The sequence below is a fragment of the Chionomys nivalis genome, chromosome 14 (genome assembly GCF_950005125.1).
Source record: "Chionomys nivalis chromosome 14, mChiNiv1.1, whole genome shotgun sequence".
Classification (NCBI taxonomy): Eukaryota; Metazoa; Chordata; class Mammalia; order Rodentia; family Cricetidae; genus Chionomys; species Chionomys nivalis.
The window spans coordinates 50,115,381-50,137,838 of record NC_080099.1 but is presented as its reverse complement, the minus strand read 5'-3'; the positions used below and the strand labels follow the sequence as shown (position 1 = coordinate 50,137,838).

Below are 22,458 nucleotides of genomic sequence, written 5' to 3'. Positions count from 1 at the left end.
ATTTACTGGTGCTGGGGTTTGAACCTAGGATTTCATGCAACCTGGGTAAGTTCTTTGCTACTGAGCTCTATTTCCAGCATCATGTTTCATTTAATAAGTAGCGTGTTTAAATGTTAGCCACATTACAAGGAAGAAAACTAAAATGCTCACTGAACTGGCAAGGTGGCTTAGTTAGTGAGAAGGCAAAGACTCTGCTGCTTAGCCTAATAATTGATTTTCATAACTGGAATCCATATGATGAAAGGTGAGAACCCATTCCTGTAAGTTGTCATCTGACCTCCACACGTTTCTTAGCATATGTTCCCTCCCCATGCAGATAAATACATACATAAAAATTTTATAGCCAGGCCAGTGGTGGCACACATCTTTAATACTAACACTCAGGAGGCAGAGTCAGGCAGTCCCCTGTGAGTTCAAGGCCAGCTTTGTCTACACAACTAGTTCCAAGACAGCCAAGACTACACAAAGAAACCTATTACAAAAAGCCCAAAATACATAACATTTTAAAAATGATCCACTTAGTTGGTTTTAGCTTGGGACTGAAGAGGTGGTTCCAGTAAGAGCCACTGGCCGCTCTCCTAGATGATCCAGGTTCGATTCCAAGCATGCACATGGCAGCTGACATCCATCCTTAACTCCAGTTTCAGGGTATCTGATGCCCTCTTCTGGCCTTTTCAGACATATTCTTGCAGGCAAAACACCCACACACATTTTTAAAGTCTAAAAAATGTTTTCAGGTTAGAAGAAAAATGCTTTTAGGCACTGTTGTATGATGATACATGTACTGAAAATACTTCCTCTTCTCTTTTAGTGGCCTAGTAGGAAAACATCACCATGGCTACAGAAATTGGCTCTCCTCCACGATTTTTCCACATGCCGAGGTTTCAACACCAGGCACCCCGACAGCTATTTTATAAGCGGCCTGATTTTGCACAGCAACAAGCAATGCAGCAGCTTACCTTTGATGGGAAACGAATGAGAAAAGCTGTAAACCGGAAAACCATAGACTATAATCCATCTGTAATTAAGTATTTGGAGGTAAGTCCGTTGAATGTACTTTGATAGTCAAAGTGTTTTTGTTTCTGTTTTTTTTTTTATGCTAAAGTGTATTAAGTATTACTGGTATTTCTTGAGTTAGTGGGATGGATTAGTATTTAGATGAAGAATTTATTAATCATCTTCCCAAAATAACACAGTGTATGTGAAATATTAAGTGACTGCCAACATAGTAACATTTTTGAGACACTGGCTCTGAGAATGTGGCTTGTTCTACTTCTGAGTTCCCAAGAGTAAGGAATTGTCGTCTGGAGAAGGAGCTCTACAGTTACCTTGAAGACTGAGTACCTACCACACTTGTAGAGTGCCCTGATCTGCTGAAAGTTCTCTCAGCTCTGTTTCTCTACTTTTGAGCTCTTTATGTACCTTTTAAATGTTACTATTCCATCCAATTGGTTTAGTTTGCTTTTTATACCTAAGTTCAGTAGTTGCACATTGAACTAATTAGTGTATTACAGACACATGGCAAAAAGTGTCAAGGATAGATTTAGACTTTTTAGTTTCTCCCCCTTTTTTAGACAGGATATTATATAGCACAGGCTGGTTTTGAATTCCTGAACTTTTTCCCTTCATCCCCTAAGTACTGAGATTAAGGCATGTGACGTCACACTGGTTGATTCTTGGCAATTTCGTTTGGGAAACTAGAGTATGAAGCTAGAATTTGGAAAGAATAAAAAAGAAAAAAGAAAGATAAAGGGAAACCATTTTGTGTTAATGGGTTTGGCAGAAGTCTGGTTGCCAGTCTGTCCTTACATCCTACCTGCCCATCCAACTTAATTATTTTATGTGTATTATTGTCTTGTTTGCATGTATGTATGTCTATCGTGTGTATGCCTGGTGCCCACATAGGGAAGAAGAGGGTGTTGCATCCTGTGGAACTGGAGTTAACATGCTGTGAGCCATTTGGGCACTGGCATCCAGGTCTTCTAGAAGAGCAGCCAGTGCTCTTAGCCACTGAGCCGTCTCGTCATCCCTTCCCCCATTCCATTTATCAATATGATAAGTGAGTGAGGATGATTTGGGGATCAGAGGAACTGGATGAGTAGGGTAAGGGCTACTTGAGTAAAATTCTAAGCAGGGGCATCAGCAAAAGAAAAAGGGAAAAGCCATCACTGTTATCTGTGTTTGAGAAAACAGCCTGGTGTCCTGGTGTGTTGGTGTACTGCCCTTATCCCAGTGCCCTGGAGGCCAAGGAACTCTGAATTCCAAGTCACACTGGTATAGCTAGGGAATTGCAGGCTAGCCAGGGCTGCACAGTGAGACCCTGCCTTAAATACTAAAAGAAGGCCTGCTGGTGGTGACACAAGTCCAGTACTAGGGAGGCAGAGGCAGGTGGATCTCTGAGTTTGAGGCCAGTCTGGTCTACAGAGTGAGTTCCAGTTCAGGCTCCAAAGCTACACAGAGAAACCCTACCTTGAAAAACCAAAAAAACCAAAACAAAAACAAAACTCAAAACACATATGAATCCTGTTACATTTGGGGTTTGGAGAGGTAACTCAATGCTTAAGAGCACAGACTGCTCTTCTAGAGGACTTGGATTGATTCTCAGCATGAACATGGTTACCCATAATCATCTGTAATTCCAGTTTCAGAATATCTCATGCTCTTCTGACCTCTGTGGGTACTAAACATGAGTGTGTTGCTTGGTACCCACATGCATACACATTCAGGCAAATATCCATACAACAAATTAAAAATATACATTAGGTTTCATTATTAATTAAATTTTACATGACTGTCACAAGACTGTATATTCATTAATTCATTTTTTAACAGAATAGGATATGGCAAAGAGATCAGAGAGATATGCGGGCCATTCAGCCGGATGCAGGTTATTATAATGATGTAAGTATAAGTTCTATAATACTAGCTTAATAAAAACCTCCTTGTAAACCTCAAAGCATGTGAGTTCAGGGTCAAGGTTGTCTTGACTTCTTTTTTTATAGTTAACACATTTCCAAAAGTGTATGTAGTATTTACCTTGATTTAATATTGTCTCAACTTAAATATTCCTTTAAATTTAATGATGACTAAACTTAGGGGGTGGGCAAAAGCAATGTAGAAAGTTGAACAGCTTCAAAGTCTTTTAATAGAAAAATTAATTTTAAATTTGGGGTTCTGCAAACATGCTTTGCTGTATTGACTTGGAGAAGTAATTTAGGAAATCTGATGCTTAAGCAGATATTGAAATTAAGTTCTAGATTAATACTAATAGTTGTGTAACTTTTTAATCTTAGTTTTCTTTTAATTAATGTAGAAAGTTACCCTGAAGTTCTCTGTAGATGTTGAAATAGTTACCTTGCTGTGTACCTTGTTTCTTCTCTGTGTGTTATCAGGTGTTATAAAAACCCACTGTTCTTCTTCTTTTTTTTTTTGATAGCTGGTTCCACCTATAGGAATGTTGAATAATCCTATGAATGCAGTCACAACAAAATTTGTTAGAACATCAACAAACAAAGTAAAATGCCCAGTATTTGTTGTGAGGGTAAGTATTCTGTTAGATATTTTTTTTTAAAAATTAATTCTTAGTTTTACAAATGTATTTGACAAGGTTGGGCAAGGTAGCACATGTCTTTAATCCCAGAAGTAAAGGGATCTCTTGAGTTCAAGGCTAGTCTGATCCACATAACCAGGACTACATAGAGATACCCTAACAGTTTCACTTTGGAATCCACTCTTTTATCCATTTGTGCACTGATAGTAGGATAATGTACTTTGAGTTGTTTTTCATCATGTTATAGAATCCTGGCATATTTAGCGTTTCATACTGCAGCAGGTCTCAGGATAGTCCTTGAGTAGAGATGGCTTTGTTACTGTTGGAAAAACAGCATCCTAAAGTGAATGAAACGCTGTCAGGTTTTGATAGGAAATGATGTTTTAGAACAGCTAAAAAACTATGATACATCATCATACTTAATAGCTCTGTGAAAGTTCCCAGTAATTTCTTTGGAATTATAAAATACAGTTTTATAATCAGGAAGATAGTCACATTGCTTTATATTTTGAAGGGATTTTTCAGTAAAAGGTTCTTTTCCATATCGACCAGACATTCAGTTCATATTCCTACAGATGATAGTGTAATAATTTCTTTTGATTTCATTTCTTTTCTTCTTCCATCTTTTAAAATTTTTTTAGAATTTACTATTATTATTATTTGGATTTTCAAGACACGGTTTCTCTGTGTAGCAGTCCTAATTGTTCTGGAATTAGCTCTTGTAGTTCAGGCTGGCCTCGATTCGCCTGCCTCTACCTCCCAAATGCTGGGATTAAAGGCATGCACCACCACTGCCAACAAGAATTTTTTTGTTTTGTTTTTTGTTTTCTGAGATAAGGTTTCTCTGTATAGCTCTGGTTGTCCTGGAACTTGCTCTGTAGACCAGGCTGGCCTCAAACTCAAGAGATCCACCTGCCTCTGCCTCCCAAGTGCTAGAATTAAAAATGCACACCACCGCTGACTGGATTGATTTTATATTAAATGATGTGTATACATGCATGTCTCTATGCATGTTAGTGGAGGTGCCTTTGGAGGCTAGAAGAGGGCAATCCTTTGGAGCTGGAAGTTACAGGTTGGTAGCTGCTTTACGTGGATGCTGGCAACCAGACTCGGGCCTCTGTAAAATTAGCATATTTTTTTTAACCATTGAGCTAGTTGTTAAACTCCCATGTATAGTTGTGGTTTTTTATTTTTTTTATTTTTTTATTTTTTTAACTCTTTGCTCTTTGGGGGCCCGCCACCCAGATCCCAAATAAACACATGAAGACTTATTCTTATGCTTATGAATGCTTGACTTTAGAATGGCTTGTTTCTGGTTAGTTTTTCTTAAATTATCCCATTTACCTTTTGCCTCTGGGCTTTTAATTTCTCTATTCTATATTCTTTTCTTCCCTTTCTCTGTGACTAGTTGTGTGGTTGGGTGGTGGCCCCTGGTATCTTCCTCTTTTCCTTTTTTGTTCCTCCCTCTGCTCTTCTACTCATTCTCTCTGCCTGCCAGCCCTGCCTATCTTTTCTCCTATGTAGCTATTGGCCGTTCAGCTCTTTATTAGACCAGTTAGGTATAAAACAGGCAAAGTAACACAGTTTTATAGAGGTAAACAAATGCAACACATCTTTGCATCATTAAACAAATATTCTACAGCACAAATGAATGTAACACATATTATCTAATATTCCACAACACCCTTGTTTTTTATTTTATTTTTAAACTTTATTGTATGTATATGTGGGGAGGCTCTCCCCTGTGGTGTATATGTGGCGATCAGGTGGAGTTGTTTCTGTTGTTTGACCTTTATGTTGGTTCTAGGAGTTGAGCTCACATTGTCAGGATTCTCTGGAGCTATAGTTAACAGGTGGTTGTGAGCTATCTGATGTTGATGTTGGTGTTGGGAAACAAACTCTGGTCCTCTGAATGAGCAGCAAACACTTTGAACTGCTGAGTCATTCTCCAGCACTTTATTATCCTTTTGTAATGCAGAAAACCTGCACATCTTGTATCTATATTTTTAATTTCTCCCCTTAATACTAAGAATAGAACCTAGGACCTTGCATATGTTCTTTTTTTTTTTTTGTTTTTCGAGACAGGGTTTCTCTGTGGCTTTGGAGCCTGTCCTGGAACTAGCTCTTGTAGACCAGGCTGGTCTCGAACTCACAGAGATCCGCCTGCCTCTGCCTCCCAGTGCTGGGATTAAAGGCGTGCGCCACCATCGCCCGGCTCTTGCGTATGTTCTGAATTACATCCCACCCCTTTAAGAACAAACCAAACAACAATAAACCTCATGCTAGTTTTGAACTCATCTTGTAATGTACCTATGCTGCCCTAGAAAGCTTGGTCCCCTTTCACCTTGTCCATGTGGTAGATAAGTTTTCTTCTTTGGAGATCGAGGTATGAGATCTTAGAAAATTTGTGTGTATTAAAGACACAGTCTGTTGAAAGCTTATTAAGAAATCCTGTATTTACAGTTTGGTTTACTACAGAATTGATAGGGTTGGGATCATAGCAAATAGCAAATAACAAAATCTAGGAATATTAAGAGCACTTTATTCAGAATCATCAAAATGATGTTTTATTGATAAAGCAATAAAGAGCCAAGTGGCCATACGTATTTGCACCATTTTCCAAATAAACTTTATTTTATCTATTTTATCATGTTTCTTTAAGCACACCTATTTTTTTTTTTAACATTTATTTATTTAATACATGTACACATGACAGAAGAGGACACCAGATCTCATTATATAGTTGTGAGCCACCATGTGGTTGTTGGGAATTGAATTCAGGACCTCTGAAAGAGCAGCCAGTGCTCTTAACCTCTCCAGTTCCCAAGCAGACCTATTTTTGCTCTGTCAGTTTTTGCTTAGGATAATAGGATTGTACTGACCTACTTTGTATTAATATCCTTTATGAACAATTAGTGAAGCTGAACAAAAAGGAAAAATGAATTAGACACACACAGACAAGTACTTAATTATCTGTTTGTCCATCTGTTCATTCGTCTGTCTATCCATCCATTTTGTGACAGGGTCTTATTATATAGCCCCAACTGGCTTGTAACTCATTGTGTAGACCAGACTAGCCTTAAGTTCACAGACATCTTCCCACTTCTGCCTCAGTAGTACTGGGATTATGGTGTCGCCATGCTTGGCAAAATAAATTATTTTATTTTTTAATGATTTTTTTCAAGCCAGTGTTTCTCTGTGGCACCCTGGTTGTCCTGGAAATCACCCACTCATTTTGTAGAACAGGCTAGCATTGAACTCACAGACATCTTCCTTCCTTCTTCTACCTCCTGAGTTCTGGAATTAAAGGCATGCACCACTGTGCTTGGCCATATGTTCTATTTTAACGTGATTAGCAAGTATGTCACAGATTCACTTCAGCATACAAGCTGTGACATTTAAATAATCCTATAGTGTTGGTTCTGATGTATTAAGGCTTTTTTCCCCATTATATCTTTGTGTATTGAGATAGGCTCTTGGTATTGAGCCCTGACTGGCCAGGTGTCCACTGTGTATCCCAGTCTAGCCTTGAACTCTCAGCATCGTCCTGTGTTAGCCTCCTGAGTGCTAGGGTTCTTAATGTAGATCATCATTGACTCTTGTTTTGCTTTTTAAAAAATAATGCAGCCCGAGACTTGGCGTTGAACTTAGAAGACCATAAAATAACTCCCAGAGATCTGCCCGCCTCTGCTTCCAGGCTTTTCTTTTGGTAGAGTCTCACATAGGCCAGGCCATTCTAAGCTTTGCTATGTATCAGAGGATGGCCTTGAGTAATAATAATAATAATAATAATAATAATAATAATAATAATAATAATAATAATAAGCCTTGTGTTTTGCCTACATGTATGTCAGTGTGAGGGTATCAGATCCCCCGGAACTGGAGTTACAGACAGTTGTGAGCTACCATGTGGGTGCTGGGAATTGAACCTTAGTCCTCTGGAAGAGCAGGCTGTGCTCTTAACCAATTAGCCTTCTCTCTAGTCTCGACCTTGAACTTTTGATTCCATTCCTCTATCTCTTGAATGCTAGAATTACAGGCAATGTACCATTCTGCCTAGTTTGGTGTTGGGATCAAACTTGGGGGCCTTGTGTTTTCTAGGCAAATATTCTAACATCACTAGTTAGCTTCTCTCCTAACTTAAAGAATATTTAGTTGTAGGGAAAGTTTGGTATTTTTAATGTTCTTAACGTAATAATTGTTACCATTTTGCTTGAGAAGGGAGGGGTATTTTATTTTTGAGACAAGGTTCTAGCTGGCCTAGAACTTGCTATCCAGACCATGTTGGCCCTGAACTAATAAATATTAGATCTTTTGCCTTGCCAGTGGTGGCGGCGCACGCCTTTAATCCCAGCACTTGGGAGGCAGAGGCAGGCGGATCTCTTGAGTTCGTGACCAGCCTGGTCTACAAGAGCTAGTTCCAGGACAGGCTCCAAAACCACAGAGAAACCCTGTCTCGAAAAACCAAAAAAAAAAAACCAAAAAAAAAAAACAACCCCCCAAAAAGATTTTTTGCCTTTGTCACCCAAGTGCTTGGGATTAAAAGTATGTGCCACATGCCTGGCTATTCTTTATTTAGCTATTTATTTGTTTTTATTTACTTATTTATTTTTGGAAGTAAGGTTTCTCTGTAATCCTGGCTGTGTAGACCAGGTTCATCTTGAACTCAGATATCGTCCTGCCTCTGCCTCTGGAGTGCTGGAATAAAGAGTGTGTGCTACTACCATCTGGCTGGCTTTCTCTCCCTCCCTCCCTCCCTCCCTCCCTCCCTCCCTCCCTCCCTCCCTCCCTCCCTCCCTCCCTCCCTCCCTCCCTCCCTCCCTCCCTCCCTCCCTCCCTCCCTCCCTCCCTCCCAATTCAGTTCAGGTTCTCATGCAGCCAAGTGTGATCTTGAATTTGGCATCCTGCCTCTGTCTCCCAGTGCTTTGCTTCTGGGCCTTTGCCACAGGCTGATTTTATTTTTTGAGGTGAAGTCTTACAGTACAGCTGAGATTGGCCTTATACATCCAGCTCTCAAGTGCTTTCTATATACCACCAGACAGTCAAACAGCAATTGAAAGATTTCTTTATTTTTCATTCGGTCATTTGAAGGTTTCTGGTGACTGCCTACCTTATTTATATTAGTCTATTAAGTAGCCTAGATAAAAGTGAAATTTTTACATGTTATGATTTAACTTGCTTTTTAAGTACATAGGGGTATTCATAATACATCTCTTTAAATTTAGCTAATAACCAGTGTTAGTGCTTTCTTTGCACTTTGTGATGCAAGCTCTTTTCTCAAAATACACTTGCTTAGAAAGGTACATTAACATTAAAACTTAGTGCTGTCTTCTTTATTTTGATTATTTAATTTTTTTTTTAATTTTTTTATTTTTTATTTTCGAGACAGGGTTTCTCTGTAGATTTTGGTTCCTGTCCTGGAACTAGCTCTTGTAGACCAGGCTGGCCTCAAACTCACAGAGATCCGCCTGCCTCTGCCTCCCGAGTGCTGGGATTAAAGGCGTGCGCCACCACCGCCCAGCTGAGAACACTGCAGCTTTTTTAGAGGACTTGAGTTCAGTTCCCTACACCCACATTCTGAAACTGACAACTGCCTGTAACTCTCGCTCAACCTACACATGCACAGACACAAATAAAACCAAACCAAGCAAGCAAAACCGCCTTTGAAAATATTTCTGAAATTAGTGAAGTTGCATGGCATGTTCTTATGTTTGCCCTGTCTTTCTTTTCCTCCCCCAGTGGACTCCAGAAGGAAGACGATTGGTCACTGGAGCTTCTAGTGGAGAGTTCACCTTGTGGAATGGGCTGACTTTCAACTTTGAAACCATATTGCAGGTAACAGGAACCACCAGATGGTAGCTCCTCTAAAAACTTGAGGGCATAGTCAACTTCATTGGCCGTATAAAACTTAACAATTGGACAGTTTACTGCTCTGAGTTAATAGAGGTTCCTGTCAGCTTCAGCCATATATTCTCTTAAATAAAAACTTAAAAGTGTTTTCTATTTTTACAGGCTCATGATAGCCCTGTGAGGGCCATGACTTGGTCACATAATGACATGTGGATGTTGACAGCAGATCATGGAGGATATGTGAAATATTGGCAATCCAACATGAACAACGTCAAGATGTTCCAGGCACATAAGGAGGCGATTAGAGAGGCCAGGTTTATACACAATATACCATTTTCTGTAGTCCCTATTGTCATGGTTAAATTACTCTCTAAGTGTATTCTGGGTGCAGAGATGCATGGGCTCTCTCAGATTCTGGGAAACTTTCCGCACCTTATGAACACGATATTTCTCTTTGTTTTCACACATTCACCATTTTGCTGGCACCTTTCTGAAATAGTTTTGTCCTGGTATCAGCCTTTGCAATATGTTAGAGATGTATTGTCTGCCACATTTTGCACTGGTTTTCTCTTTTTATTTATGGTTAATAATGTGTATACGTTATTCCTTTTTATTATCTACTGTGTAAGACAAGAATATTCCAAATAAAGAATTCAGTCTTTAATTATACAACTGAATAAAATCTAAAGCCTACAGAAATCACCTTCAGAATCCACACAAAAGTCAAGGAAAAAAAAAAGGCTTAAGTGAAGACCTGGTTGGCTTGGTTCTGCCACGACTTCAAAAAGAAAGAAAGTATAGGACTAAAAACCTCACAGATAACTCTCTGGACGTGGCAAACATTAACGGATTAATGAATGGGTTCTTCATGCTTTGCAGCTGTAAGCAGACCTTTGTCAAAGAAGACTCTAGGACTTTTCTTCTGATTCACTGTTGATAACATGACTTATGCAAATGTATGAGTGGAGTTAAAACATTTTCAGTGAGTTGTATGTTTTTACATAACAGTGAGAAATGTATAGTAAAACCGGGGGAAAGAGTTTCAAAAAGAAGCCTGAAGAATTGCTGCAGCCTCAGAATAAAGCTAAGCATTCTTTTAAGGTTGTGCCATCTACGTGTGGGAAGAGGTTGACTTTAGAAACACCATTGGCAGTCACTTGTTTCTCCTTTCAGAATCCACAGAACCTGTCGCGTATGTTTCTGCTTTATAGACTTGACCTCAGTGTCGTGCTCACCGTTTTTTCACCTTTAGCCATTCAGAAGTTCAAGGGAGTTCATACAGTTCATTGAAAATCTTGATGGTTTTTCACAGCCAGGAAGAAAACTGGCTCCCTCTTGTGTAGTAGTCATTGGCTTTAAAAATATCTGGTGTATATTTTAAGTTTTCCTCCAGAGGTACAACATTCATGGGATTACTTTACACCTGGAAGAAGGCATGCGGTTTTCACGAGCCTTTTAAATAAATGAGAAACATGGTATATAAGGATGCTGTTTTAACATATCACTTTTGAAGTTTAAGTATCTGAGGCAGAAACTGATGCTTATGTTTTGAGCAGTATTACTCTGTGGCTTAAATGATTATATGCAGAAATATTGTTAAGAATAGAGTACATGTAGTTTCACTGATAAGGCAGCTCCCCATGATTTGTTGGTACAGGAAATATACTAAAAGGATATTATAGGATTAGTAATGCACTGAGAAGTTCTGAATATTGATGGAAAACTGGAAAGAAAAACCCCCTATTCTTTTGAAGTTTTTTGATGAGATGCATATGTTAGCTGACTCCATTCTCTTTAAGGGCTTCTTCACTGGATACATCCTTCTCCTGTTTATAATGCAGCAGTGTTTTTGTTTTTCCCTGTCTGAGAAGCATGGATGATCTGTTAAATGCTGACTTCTTTCCCCTGCTGTGTGTCTTCATGTAACAGTTTCTCACCCACGGATAATAAATTTGCTACATGCTCTGATGACGGCACTGTTAGAATCTGGGATTTTCTTCGTTGCCATGAGGAAAGAATTCTCCGAGGTATGTGTACTAACAGTACTGATTGAAATACTTAAATAGGGAAGGCATTTGTGGTTAAGTCATCACAATACACTATATCTACTTGTATCTCCATTAAAGTATTTTTTTATACATTCACCATCTCTGTCAAAACACAGCTGTTCTCTAGTTTGCCTTCATTTTTAAAATTTTAACTAATAGTAATTTCACTATCTTTGAATTCTTTCAGTTGCAAATTAAATACAAGCTCTCCCTTTTCTCCATCACTTCCTTATCTTTGTCCTTTAGGGAAGTACTCTTTACTGACATAGACATTTCAAAATAATAGACAGTTCACATATTCATGACAGCTCTTGTACAGATAAATTATCTGATAAAATAGAGTTATTAGTAGCTGTATGTACTTACCCCCTTTTTGAGAAAAGTTCTTACTGTGAAGCTTAAGCTGGCCTGGAACTTGCTGTGTAGCCCACACTAGCCTGGAACTTATAGTCCTTAGTCCTTGTCCAGACTCCCAATTCTGGGAGTGCAGTTGTGTTTCATTGCAACTGGCTTACTTGAAATTTGTAGATTATTTCACTTTGTATAGTGGGACTGTTACCACCCTTTATGTCAATTCTGAGGTACTAGAATTTGGTAATTAGCTGTGTCTTATATATCCTTAGTGCAAACATTATAATAAAACCATTTGTACTTCTAAGTACTTGGTTTATTATTCACTAGGAATGTAATAATTTCAAGTGTTTAATTTCAACCTCTACTAGTTTACAAACCTTTTCCTCCATGCCCTTGATTCTGGAATCCCTCAGAAGTAACATCATGGGAGATGTAAATTAAGGGTGGAGAATGGGTACCAAAGATAACATTTATCAAGACATTATGATTCAGAGATTTCCCTTCATGTTACAGAGTCAGCAGTTAGTTGTCTTGGTGGAATTGTAAATTTCGTACAACTTGTAAGATACTTTAACATGCCAGATGTTGTTGTGCACACCCTTTACTCCTGGGAGAGGCAGGTAATCTCTGTGAGTTCCATGTTAGTCTGGTCTACATAGGTGGTTCCAGACCAGCCAGCACTGTATAGTGAAACCCTGTTTCAGAATAAAGCAAACAAACAAAACTAAACTAAAAAATTAAAAGATAAATTCCAGCCAGTATCATTGAATGTATTTTCACATTGTCTTGGATCCATGTCCAGTTGTGCATCACCACAGCTAGTGTAGGGTCCTGTCGGTGCCTGTCAAATTGAGGGGCATATGCACTGTGGGGATCATGACACCATGCAACTTAAGAATGAGGGAGACTCATTTATGGGAGAGTACATGACCCAGAAGACTTAAATGACTTGTTAAAAAAATAATAGGTTCAATGCCATAACTAGACTCTTAACCACTTGACTTTTATTCTCATTGTATACTTATGTTGGCTCTTTCCTCACTGTTCTTAGCCTTAGAAATAAAAATCCTTAGAAATAAAATTTTTTATTTAAAGTAATCCTGGGGGATTACAATGACTGACTTTATCATCTGAAATAGAGTAGAAATCTCATATTAGACTGCTCAACAGTTTGTGTTGCAACAATCTTTTGTATGTTAACTTCATTTCACTTTACACAGTAGTTCTAGAAGGGCTCTGAGAACAGCCCTGCATGTGCTTGACAGTGTCTGAAATGGAGTGTGAGAAGCAGCACTTGATAGTTTTAGATTTGAGTTAAGGTGAACCTTTTTAATATTAATTTTAGTCCAGGTGAATTTAAATAAAATGGAGCAAGTCTCACATAATCCTTAGATTTTAGATTCCAGTTACTATTTTCTATCATTCAGTTTTCTAAATTCTGTGAAATTAAGAGCGTTTCTGTTATACTTGATGGTTTGAGGTCAGATTTACAGTCATTACTGGGAGAATACAAAATTGTTCATCAAAAATTAGAAGAAAGGATCTGAAGGCAGCTTCTCATGGAAAACATTGGATCCCAAAGCCAAATTTGGACAGGATGATTGTTCACTTCTAAAACGTCAGTTGCCCTGTAATAAGTAAGTCATAGTCTACCCATACCTTCCTGGCAGGCAAGCAGACGTGCTCCTTTTTTTTTGTATGTGTCAGGCACTCCCTTTGAGAGGCTCGGTGTTTAGTAAAATCAAGAAAACACTATTTGAAGGGAGGTGATGATCATATATATATTCTGAGGCTTTAACACATACTTAACCTTTTCTCCATCATCCATAATAAAAATCAGACTTTTATTCAGATTTTTAGTGATAAAGTATTTTTTGCCTCATGTTTTCCTTTACTGATATCAGGTCTGATTTTTATAATATTCTTCCATTATGTTGGTAATCTGCTTTTCTCCAACTTCCTCTTCCACTTGGAACATCAAAGGAAAAAAAAAGCAAAAACATTTAATGCATGGCTATAATCTCAACACTTGTGAGGTGGAACACAGCCTGGACTATGTAAGACACTTAGAAACAAAATAAAAAACATCTGTGATTTATTCTGACAGCCAATTAAATATTTAAAAATAACAGTTATTTTTTTCTCTGAGTTCAGCTTTAAGTACACAGTATTTTTTAGAAGTCACAATACTACAAATAAAAAAAGCCACAATTTTTCAGTACAAAATTTACCCCCTCCCCCGGGTTTTTCTTTTCTTTTTTAAACATTTATTTGTTTATTATATATACAATATTCTTGTATACATAAGGCCTGAAGGCCACAAGAGGGCACCAGACCTCATTACAGATGGTTGTGAGCCACCATGTGGTTGCTGGGAATTGGCTCAGGACCTTTGGAAGAGCAGGCAATGCTCTTAACCACTGAGCCATCTCTCCAGCCCCCCCGCCCCCCCCAGACAGTTTCTCTGTGTTGCTTTGGAACCTGTCCTGAAACTAGCTATTGTAAACCAGGCTGGCCTCGAACTCAAGAGAAACCTGTTTAAAATGGGCATAGAGCAATTGTTGGGAGATTTGCTATACAAAAGTATTGCTTGATTGATTCATAAGTTCATGAAATTGAGTTGGGAAACATCTTGTAAATATCTGTCATATACTGGAGTTTATATACTTTTGTCCTTTTTCTCAAGTAAAGAGTGCTTAAAATTTTGTAGGCAAGATATTTTCACAAGCTTTTATCATCTTCAAAAGCAGAGACCAGTGAGTAAACTTAATAATATTTGTTATAAATACTTTATTGACACAGAAGAGGGAAGAAGACCTGTGACTCTGTCTCTAAAAGCAAAACAAACCTCTTGCTGCCAAGTTAAAAAAATGCAATCATTAAGAATGTTAAATTAAATTTTAATGAGAAGAGTTAAACTTATAAAAAGAATCTACTCCAGAAATTCACTGCACTTGAAGTTTGTTTTATCTTGTTGTTCTTAGCAATAATAACTGGCACACTGATCAGGCATAGTGTAAGTACTTAATTTAGCATCATCAGCAACCCTTTGGGATAAAAATTGGTTAGCCCCTACTTTACAAATGAAGTTAAATAAACCTGCCAAAGATTATTCATACAGTATAAGAAGTAAGGCTAGGATTTGAAGGCAGGTTGTTTGGCTTGAGTTTTATTACTGTGTAGCCCAGGGCGCATGCTAGGCAAATAACCCAACCACTGAGCTGTATCCCCAACCTTTTATATTTTAAAAGAAATGTCTTCGTAGATTATATTTCTGAGCTATGGTGATAGAATTATGAAGTAAAGATTTTTTGTAGGGGAGTAGGGAGAGTGTGGGCAAAGGGAACTCCAATTTATTTTAATACTTTCCTTAAAAACTGTCCCTGTAGGTTATAGTGGGGTTTTTTGGGGATGGGGGTTGTTTGTTTTGTTTTTTTCAAGACAGGGTTTCTTTGTGTGGCTTTGGGGCCTGTTCTGGAATTCGCTCTGACCAGGCTGGGCTCAGACTCAAGAGATCCGCCTGCCTCTGCCTCCTGAGTGCACCATCACTGCCCAGCGGTTATAATTATTTATGTACTACTAACTGAACCACAGAAACATTGTATCACACTGGATTGTTGAAACAGCAAATGAGTCACAAGATGTCTGCTAAGTTATGTGAATGTACTGAAGGGCACCTTGCAGTAGGGTCCAGAGGAAGAGCCTGTGTGGGGAACAAATCTATTGGTTTGTGCTTGCTTAGCGTGCATTGAGTCTTAGGATCGTGCCCCAGTATCACGTGAAATTGAGTTTGGTGGTACATCTAGGCAGTGGGGAGAAATTCAAGGTCATCTTTGCTACGTAGCATTTGTAGGCCAGTCTGGGCAAAGTGGGATTCTGTCTTTAAAAGCAAAGCTAAACCAAACCTGTTTTATTAAGTTTTATTTTGCTTCGCTTTAAGAAAGGGTCTTACTATGCAGTTAAGGCTAGACTTGCGTTCACTAAGTAGCACATGCTGGCCTACAAAGAACTCATGGTGTTGTTCCCGACTCATCCTCTAAGGTGCTGGCTTTCTTCAGTATTAGCACTTAGTGTGAAGAAATGAGCCCCATGTTCAGCTCACAGCATAAGAAAAAGAATAGCATTCATATTTTTTTTCTTTTTGGATTTTTTTTTTGAGACAGGTTTTCTTTGTGTAGCCTTGCCTGTTTGGGAACTAGCTCTGTTGACTAGACAGAGTTCTGCCTGCTTGTGCCTCTCGGCTGCTGGAATTAAAGGCATGTAGCACCATTGCCCAGCAGCTTCATGATAGGTCTTTGTGTATTTTTTCCTTGATTGCTTTCAACTGACTTTTACTAAATAAGCTAAAGCCTTCACTACAAAGATCTTTTAGTTTGGTGGAAGGTTTTTAAACGGTGTAAAAACATGTTTACAGAGTCTTCAGGGTAAAAATGTGATCTTCATTTTGAGTAATTTACTTACTACTTATCTATAACATTTTATTTAGCATTCTACAAAATTCTATTTCTTAAGAGAAAACCACAAATCCTGTTATCTTTGTAACATAGTTTGTATTCTTGTCTTGGTTGCTTTTCTATTACTATGGGAGAACACCTTGAGGAAGGAAACTGATAGAAGAAATTTGGGGGGCAGATTTACAGTGTAGAGGGTTAGAGCCTATGACCGTCATTGGGGTAAGCATGGCAGCAGCATGCAGACATAGTGCTGGAGTAGTAGCTAAGAGCTTATATCTTGAGACACAACCATCTCCAGCAAGGCCACATCTTTTAATCCTTCCCAAAATTTCCAGCAGTTGTGGACTAAGGATTCAAGCATGAGCTTATGGGGGCCTTATCATTCAGACTACCACATTCCACTCTCTGGCTCTCATAGACTTGCAAAAATGTATTTCATTCAAAAACCAGGCTTAGTGGTACATGGCTTTAATCCCAGGACTTGTTAGGCAGAGGCAGGCTGATCTCTGTGACTTCAAACCTAATCTGTCTACATAATGAGTTCCAGAACAGCCAGAGCTACATAGTGAGACCCTGTCTTCAAAACAAAACAAAACAAAACAAAAACAACAGTTGATGATGACACATACCTTTAGCTCAGCACTCCAGTTAAATGGGTATATATATCTTTTACCCTGCCGGGCGGTGGTGGCACACACCTTTAATCCCAGCACTCGGGGGGCAGAGACAGGTGGATCTCTGTGAGTTCGAGGCCAGCCTGGTCTACAAGAGCTAGTTCCAGGACAGGAACCAAAAGCTACCGAGAAACCCTGTCTCAAAAAAATCAAAAAAAAAAAAAAAAATCTTTTACCCTAGCAGGAAGCAGGAGGATCAGGAGTTTAAGGCCAGCTTAGACTTAATGAGACCCTGTCTCAAAAGCAGTCAGGGACTGAGAATGTAGCACATTTGCAGAGTATTCACTTTGCATTATGGGTGTGATTCTTTCAGTACCATACTCAAAAGCCAGGAGCCATTCCTACACATAGTTTTGCTTATGAGCCTCCCTCCCCCCCAGGTAGTCTTTAATATGTAGTCCTGATTGGTCTTGAACTAACAGAGATCAGCCTGCCAGCACCCCAATCTTAGAGACAGGGTCCTTATGTAGCTCTGGCTATCCTGGAACTCAAATTTACCTGTCTGTGCATCCTGAGGACTGGAATTAAAGGCATGTGCCACTAAGGCAGCCTGTGGTCTCAGTTTTTTACAGCAGTAAGTTAACAAGAGTAATTTAAGCAGTCAGCCTTGCTGAAGGTGGTGTTGCCTGGTGCCCTTCTAGGTTTGGAGAAGGTGTTGAATCCTCTCAATCTGTAACTGGAGTTACAGATGGTTGTGAGCTATCATGAGGATGGAATTCTGTGTCCTAAGTAGTGCAACAAAGGATATGCCCCCCCCCCCCCACGTCTGAGTCTCATAAGTCTGGCTATTCTGAAATTAATGATCTTGAAATTACAGAGCTCCCTGCCTCTGCCTCCCAAGTAACACATCCAGCCATCTCACTGTGCCTAGAGCTGATTTTCTAGATGGGCTGACTAGCAAGGCTCAGGGATCCTACTTTTGTATTCCCAGCATTGAAATTACAAGTGCACTTCTGCCCTCACTATGTGGGCAATAGGGATAAAGGCTGGTCCTTAGTACTACTGCAGTAGGCACCTAACCAACTGAGCTATTTCCTCACTCATCATTTACAGATACTTAGATGATTCTGTATGGAAGTAGGATTGGGTTTACCTAGTACAGTAGGATTGGGTTTCTAGAATATTGAGGATGAAATGTAGAACATCATATTTGAATTTAGTTGTGGGAAGGTTTTGTGTGTAAGAGTACAGGATGGGCTATTGTATAAACTATTTGTGTCTGTTGAAATTGTGCTACATTTTCTTACTAGCTTTCAGGGAAATTATTTTTGATGGGTGGTTGAGTTTCACACTATTTAAGCAGACTGTGTTTCTATGTAGTTTAAGAATAGGGTTGAGGTTGTAGTTTTGTCTGTTCAAGGTTTCAGGCCTAAGGATGGGGTGTGTATATGTACGTACGTATGCAAGTACTTAAGCCATTGATTTGCATCAAGACTAGAAAACACTGGGTATTCTGTTTCAGTTCTGTCTTATTACCTTGAGACAAAGTCTCCTAGTGAACCTAGAGCTTGGGGATTTATGGCTATGCTGGCTGAGTAGCCAACCCTAACCACCCTCCTCTCTCCATCCTTGAAGTGCTGCTGGGATAAGAGATGACATGACCACACGTGACCTTTTACCTCTGGGTCTTCTGTCTCAGATGCTAGGGTTACAGACATGAGCTACTGTCCCTGATTTGCGCTACTTCTAAATTTGTTTCCCTGCACGTGCATGTACACATGTATGTACACACACAAATTGTACCTGTTATTTTTATGTATTTGCACTAAACCCATCTAACCACTTCTATGATAAGATGAAATTTTTCATATCTCTAGAGATTCTGTCATGCTTCTTTTCCTGTTTTAGCATGCTAAGTTCCTAGCTTGGGAAAATATTTCAATTATTATTTTACTCTTTTAGTTTATTTGTGGTTTCCTTTATCTCATTTTTGTTGGTTAGAGTTGGCACTGCTGTACTATAGTGGCCCTCCCACATCAATCATCGATCAAGAAAATGCTCTCAGGATCATGCCCACAGGCTGGTCTGGTTTTTTACTGTTCTTCACTTGAGGTTTCCTCTTTTCTGGTGACTCAGTTTGTGTCAAAACTAGAGTTGTGGTAAGAACTAAACCATAGTTATAGCAAATGTTCATCTTAAAATAACACCACCTCACCAACAGAAGCAAACTAACAATACTAAAAATGAGGATATGAAGAAAGAGTCCTATATAGAATTCTAACCACGCAGTCCTAACTCCAGGTGTTAGTCAGTGTTAGACTTTAGCAAAGTGGGACTCTGGGGCAAGTTCTACTGATGGAAAATGATGATTAATAATAGCCTTCTTGACTTAGTTTGTGAGTTAAATGAGTTTATGAGAGTTGTCAAACTAGTTATCACAATACTACTCAATATTAGTTACTGTTAGGTGATTCACAGAACTATTTTCACAGCCTCCTTGATACTGTGTTTATTTCAGAAGTGTATGGCTGTCCTTTCAGAACAGGTTCTAGATTTTCTGAAGATACCAAAGTTCCCTGTGCTGAAATTGTTTTTGTAAAATGGTAGTTGATAAGCCTACACATATTTATATTGGAACTAGGGGTTAAAGTCAGGGCTTTGTTCACTTTAAGCATACTGTCTGTTGCTGTGTATTCACTTAACCCTCCTGTGTTCTTTTAAGCCATCTCTAAATTACCTGTACTATATAATACAGTGTTGGTGGTAGATAAATAGTTGTTTAGGCAATAAGGACAGAAATAGTCTACATGTTAGTACAGACTTAGTGGTTTACTCCTGATATAACAGGTCTGAGATTGGTTTAGTTTGCACGTGTGGGATACGTGGATGCAAATGGCTGCCTTTATTTTGTAGTACTAGAATTTCATGCATGTTAGCCTGTATCCTCAGCTTCCTTATTTATTTATTTATTTATTGGTCATTTTTGTAGTACAGGCTTTAACATCTTCATGGTCAGGAAATTATAAAGTTATTGACAACTTGCATTTATTTATTCCATACCCCAGCACAACTCTCTAGACAGCTTTTCATCCCCCTCCCTCCCTCCCTCCCTCCCTCCCTCCCTCCCTCCCTCCCTCCCTCCCTCCCTCCCTCCCTCCCTCCCTTTATTTATTTGAGGGGGGTTGTTTGTTTTAATAGCCTGGGTCTTACTTAATCTGTTGACCAAGCTGTCTTCAAATTCTTAGGGATCATCTGCCTCTATGTCCTGAGTTGGAGGTTAAAGGTCTGCATTACCATGTCTGGTTCTTTCAGTTTTTTGGAAGTTAAGATATTTTTCTTTTTTGTATGGTTTTTTTGTTTTTGGTTTTGTTTTTAAAGCTAAGTTCATAATTGACTGTATTTTCTTTTCTTTGGGTGCAGAGATGGCTACTATTTTAATTATTCCCTTCAACTTCTGTAGGGCTTCCTGTTTTTGCTTCTGTCATTTTTATCTCCAGTACTGGAAATTCAAACTCAGTGCTTTTCAGGGTCCATAGTAAATGTTCTTCTACTTAAACTTACCCAAGACACCTGTTTTGTTTTAATTCAATGTATTGAGCATGCAAATATGAATAGAGTAGTTTCAGAATGTTTTATATTTTTACGTATGTTTGTCAATGCATCATGTGTGTTATTGGTGCTCATGGAGGCCAGAATAGGATGTCAGGTCCCCTGGAACTGGAGTTACAGATAATTGTGAACTGCCATGTGGATGCCTGGAATCAAACACGGGCCCTCTGAAAGTAGCAAGTACTCTTAACTGCGAACCATCTTTCCAGCCCTAAAATGTATATCTGACAGACAGGATCCATGCTTAAGCGGTAGGCTTCTTTTATGTTCCAGAAGCTGGCTATTTTCAATTTTTTGTCTGTTTGTTTATGGCTAAGTTTACATTTTCAGTTTTTTTTTTTTTATTTCTTGTCTGGGTGTGACTAATAGCAAAAATAACATTGATTTGCAGAGTAGATTTTGCAACTTAAAAATGACTTTCAGAAGCTGGGTGGTGGTGGCGCACACCCTTTAATTCCAGCACTCAGGAGGCAGAGGCAGGCAGATCTCTGTGAGTTTGAGGCCAGCTTGGTCTACAGAGCAAGTTCTAGGACAGGTCCCAAAGCTACGGAGAAAGCTTTGTTTTGAAAAGCCAAAAAAAAAAAAAAAAAAAAAAATGTCCTTCAGGTTTTTACTGAATGACAAGCACTTAGTTTGCTTTTTCTGCCGCTGGACTCAATTCCGAGCAACAGTAGCGACAGCAGCATCTTCTGTGAAAGAGCTTTTGCCCTGTCAGCTTTGGCTGCATAGGGAGTTGGAGGCCATCCTTGGCTTTATAAGACCCTGACTGGGAAGAGGGTTGTGGGTCTTAACTTGGCATTATTTTCTTCTGAGAGCAAACTTACTGACTAGGTATATGAGTAGTTAAGACAGCAGTTATGTAGTTTGTACTTTGACAGTTTTTAGTATGATTGTCAGTGATGTTTTGTATTTCATCTGAGCCACTTAGTACTTATTTATATGGCCTTGACATGAAAATATAGTATACCAGAGTCTTCCAGAGTTCCACTTTCAGTGAATCAGAAAATTCTTGACCCCTGTGAAAGACAACTCCCATGGGAGTTGATTCTCTCCTACTTAGTCTGTGTGTCTTGGAAATGAATTCAGTTTGTCAGGCTTTGGGGGCAAGTGCCATTTTTTTCCCCTGAGCCATTTTTTACCCTGGAGCAAGGGTGTTAAGGCAAGCAAGATTTCTTTGTGTAGCCATTGCTGTCCTGGAGCTCACTATGTAGACCATGTTGGCCTCAAACTCAGATCCACCTCTGCTTTCCAAATGCTAGGATAAAGGAATGAGCCTCTACCAACCACCAGACTCACCGACCCCCCCCCCCCTTATGTATGTACTTTTTATTAGTTTAAATCTGGGAGGGGTACAGCACATCACACAGATTTTGTGTCAAGTGACCTTTGTAGGAAGGTTGCTTTGGAATTGGGAATGAAGCTTGTTACTGTGTGCATGGGCCCTAGCTACATCTTTTTCCAGATATCATTCTGGTTTTGTTTGGTTTGCCACCACAAGAGTTGCTTTTTTTTTTTTTTTTTTGCTTTATACATATAAACATATCTCTTGCCCAAGTAGAAATCAGTTTTATCATAGGCATACACACCTTCAATTTTAAGAAGAGCTCTGTGCTCTCTTTGGTTCCAGAGACCTTGCTGATAGTCAGCAAAAATGGCCTGGCGCTATAGCCTTCCATACATACTTGGTCTTTTAGACGTCCTGTTCCCAGCAGGCCTCCACAGGCACTAGGGTCTTGGAATATACCCCAGGAGCCAGAGTGCTTGGCCTAGCATATACTAAGCATTGGGTTCAATCCTGAGTACTGTGTACACCAGACATCGTAGTGTATGCATTGAATCCCAGTGCTCAGGAGGTTGAAGCAGGAGAATCAAAGTTCAAGGTCTTATAAGCTACAAAGTAAATTTGGCTACATGGGATCTTGAATCAGAATGCAAATAAACCAGAAAAATAAATGAGTTTTCTAACATTAGTGTCTCTT

General features: G+C 39.1%; 1 protein-coding gene across 1 annotated transcript in view; it reads left to right on the top strand.

Moving 5' to 3' along the window:
* The window catches only part of Wdr33 (WD repeat domain 33), a 108,359-nt gene that overhangs the window by 28,033 nt on the left and 57,868 nt on the right, over positions 1–22,458 (top strand). The window contains exons 2-7 of the mRNA XM_057789209.1: positions 812–1,038; positions 2,833–2,901; positions 3,437–3,541; positions 9,290–9,385; positions 9,563–9,714; positions 11,330–11,427. Of these exons, the coding sequence (XP_057645192.1) occupies positions 835–1,038; positions 2,833–2,901; positions 3,437–3,541; positions 9,290–9,385; positions 9,563–9,714; positions 11,330–11,427 (724 nt within the window). The 5' untranslated portion in view covers positions 812–834. The remainder of the gene's footprint in view (positions 1–811; positions 1,039–2,832; positions 2,902–3,436; positions 3,542–9,289; positions 9,386–9,562; positions 9,715–11,329; positions 11,428–22,458) is intronic.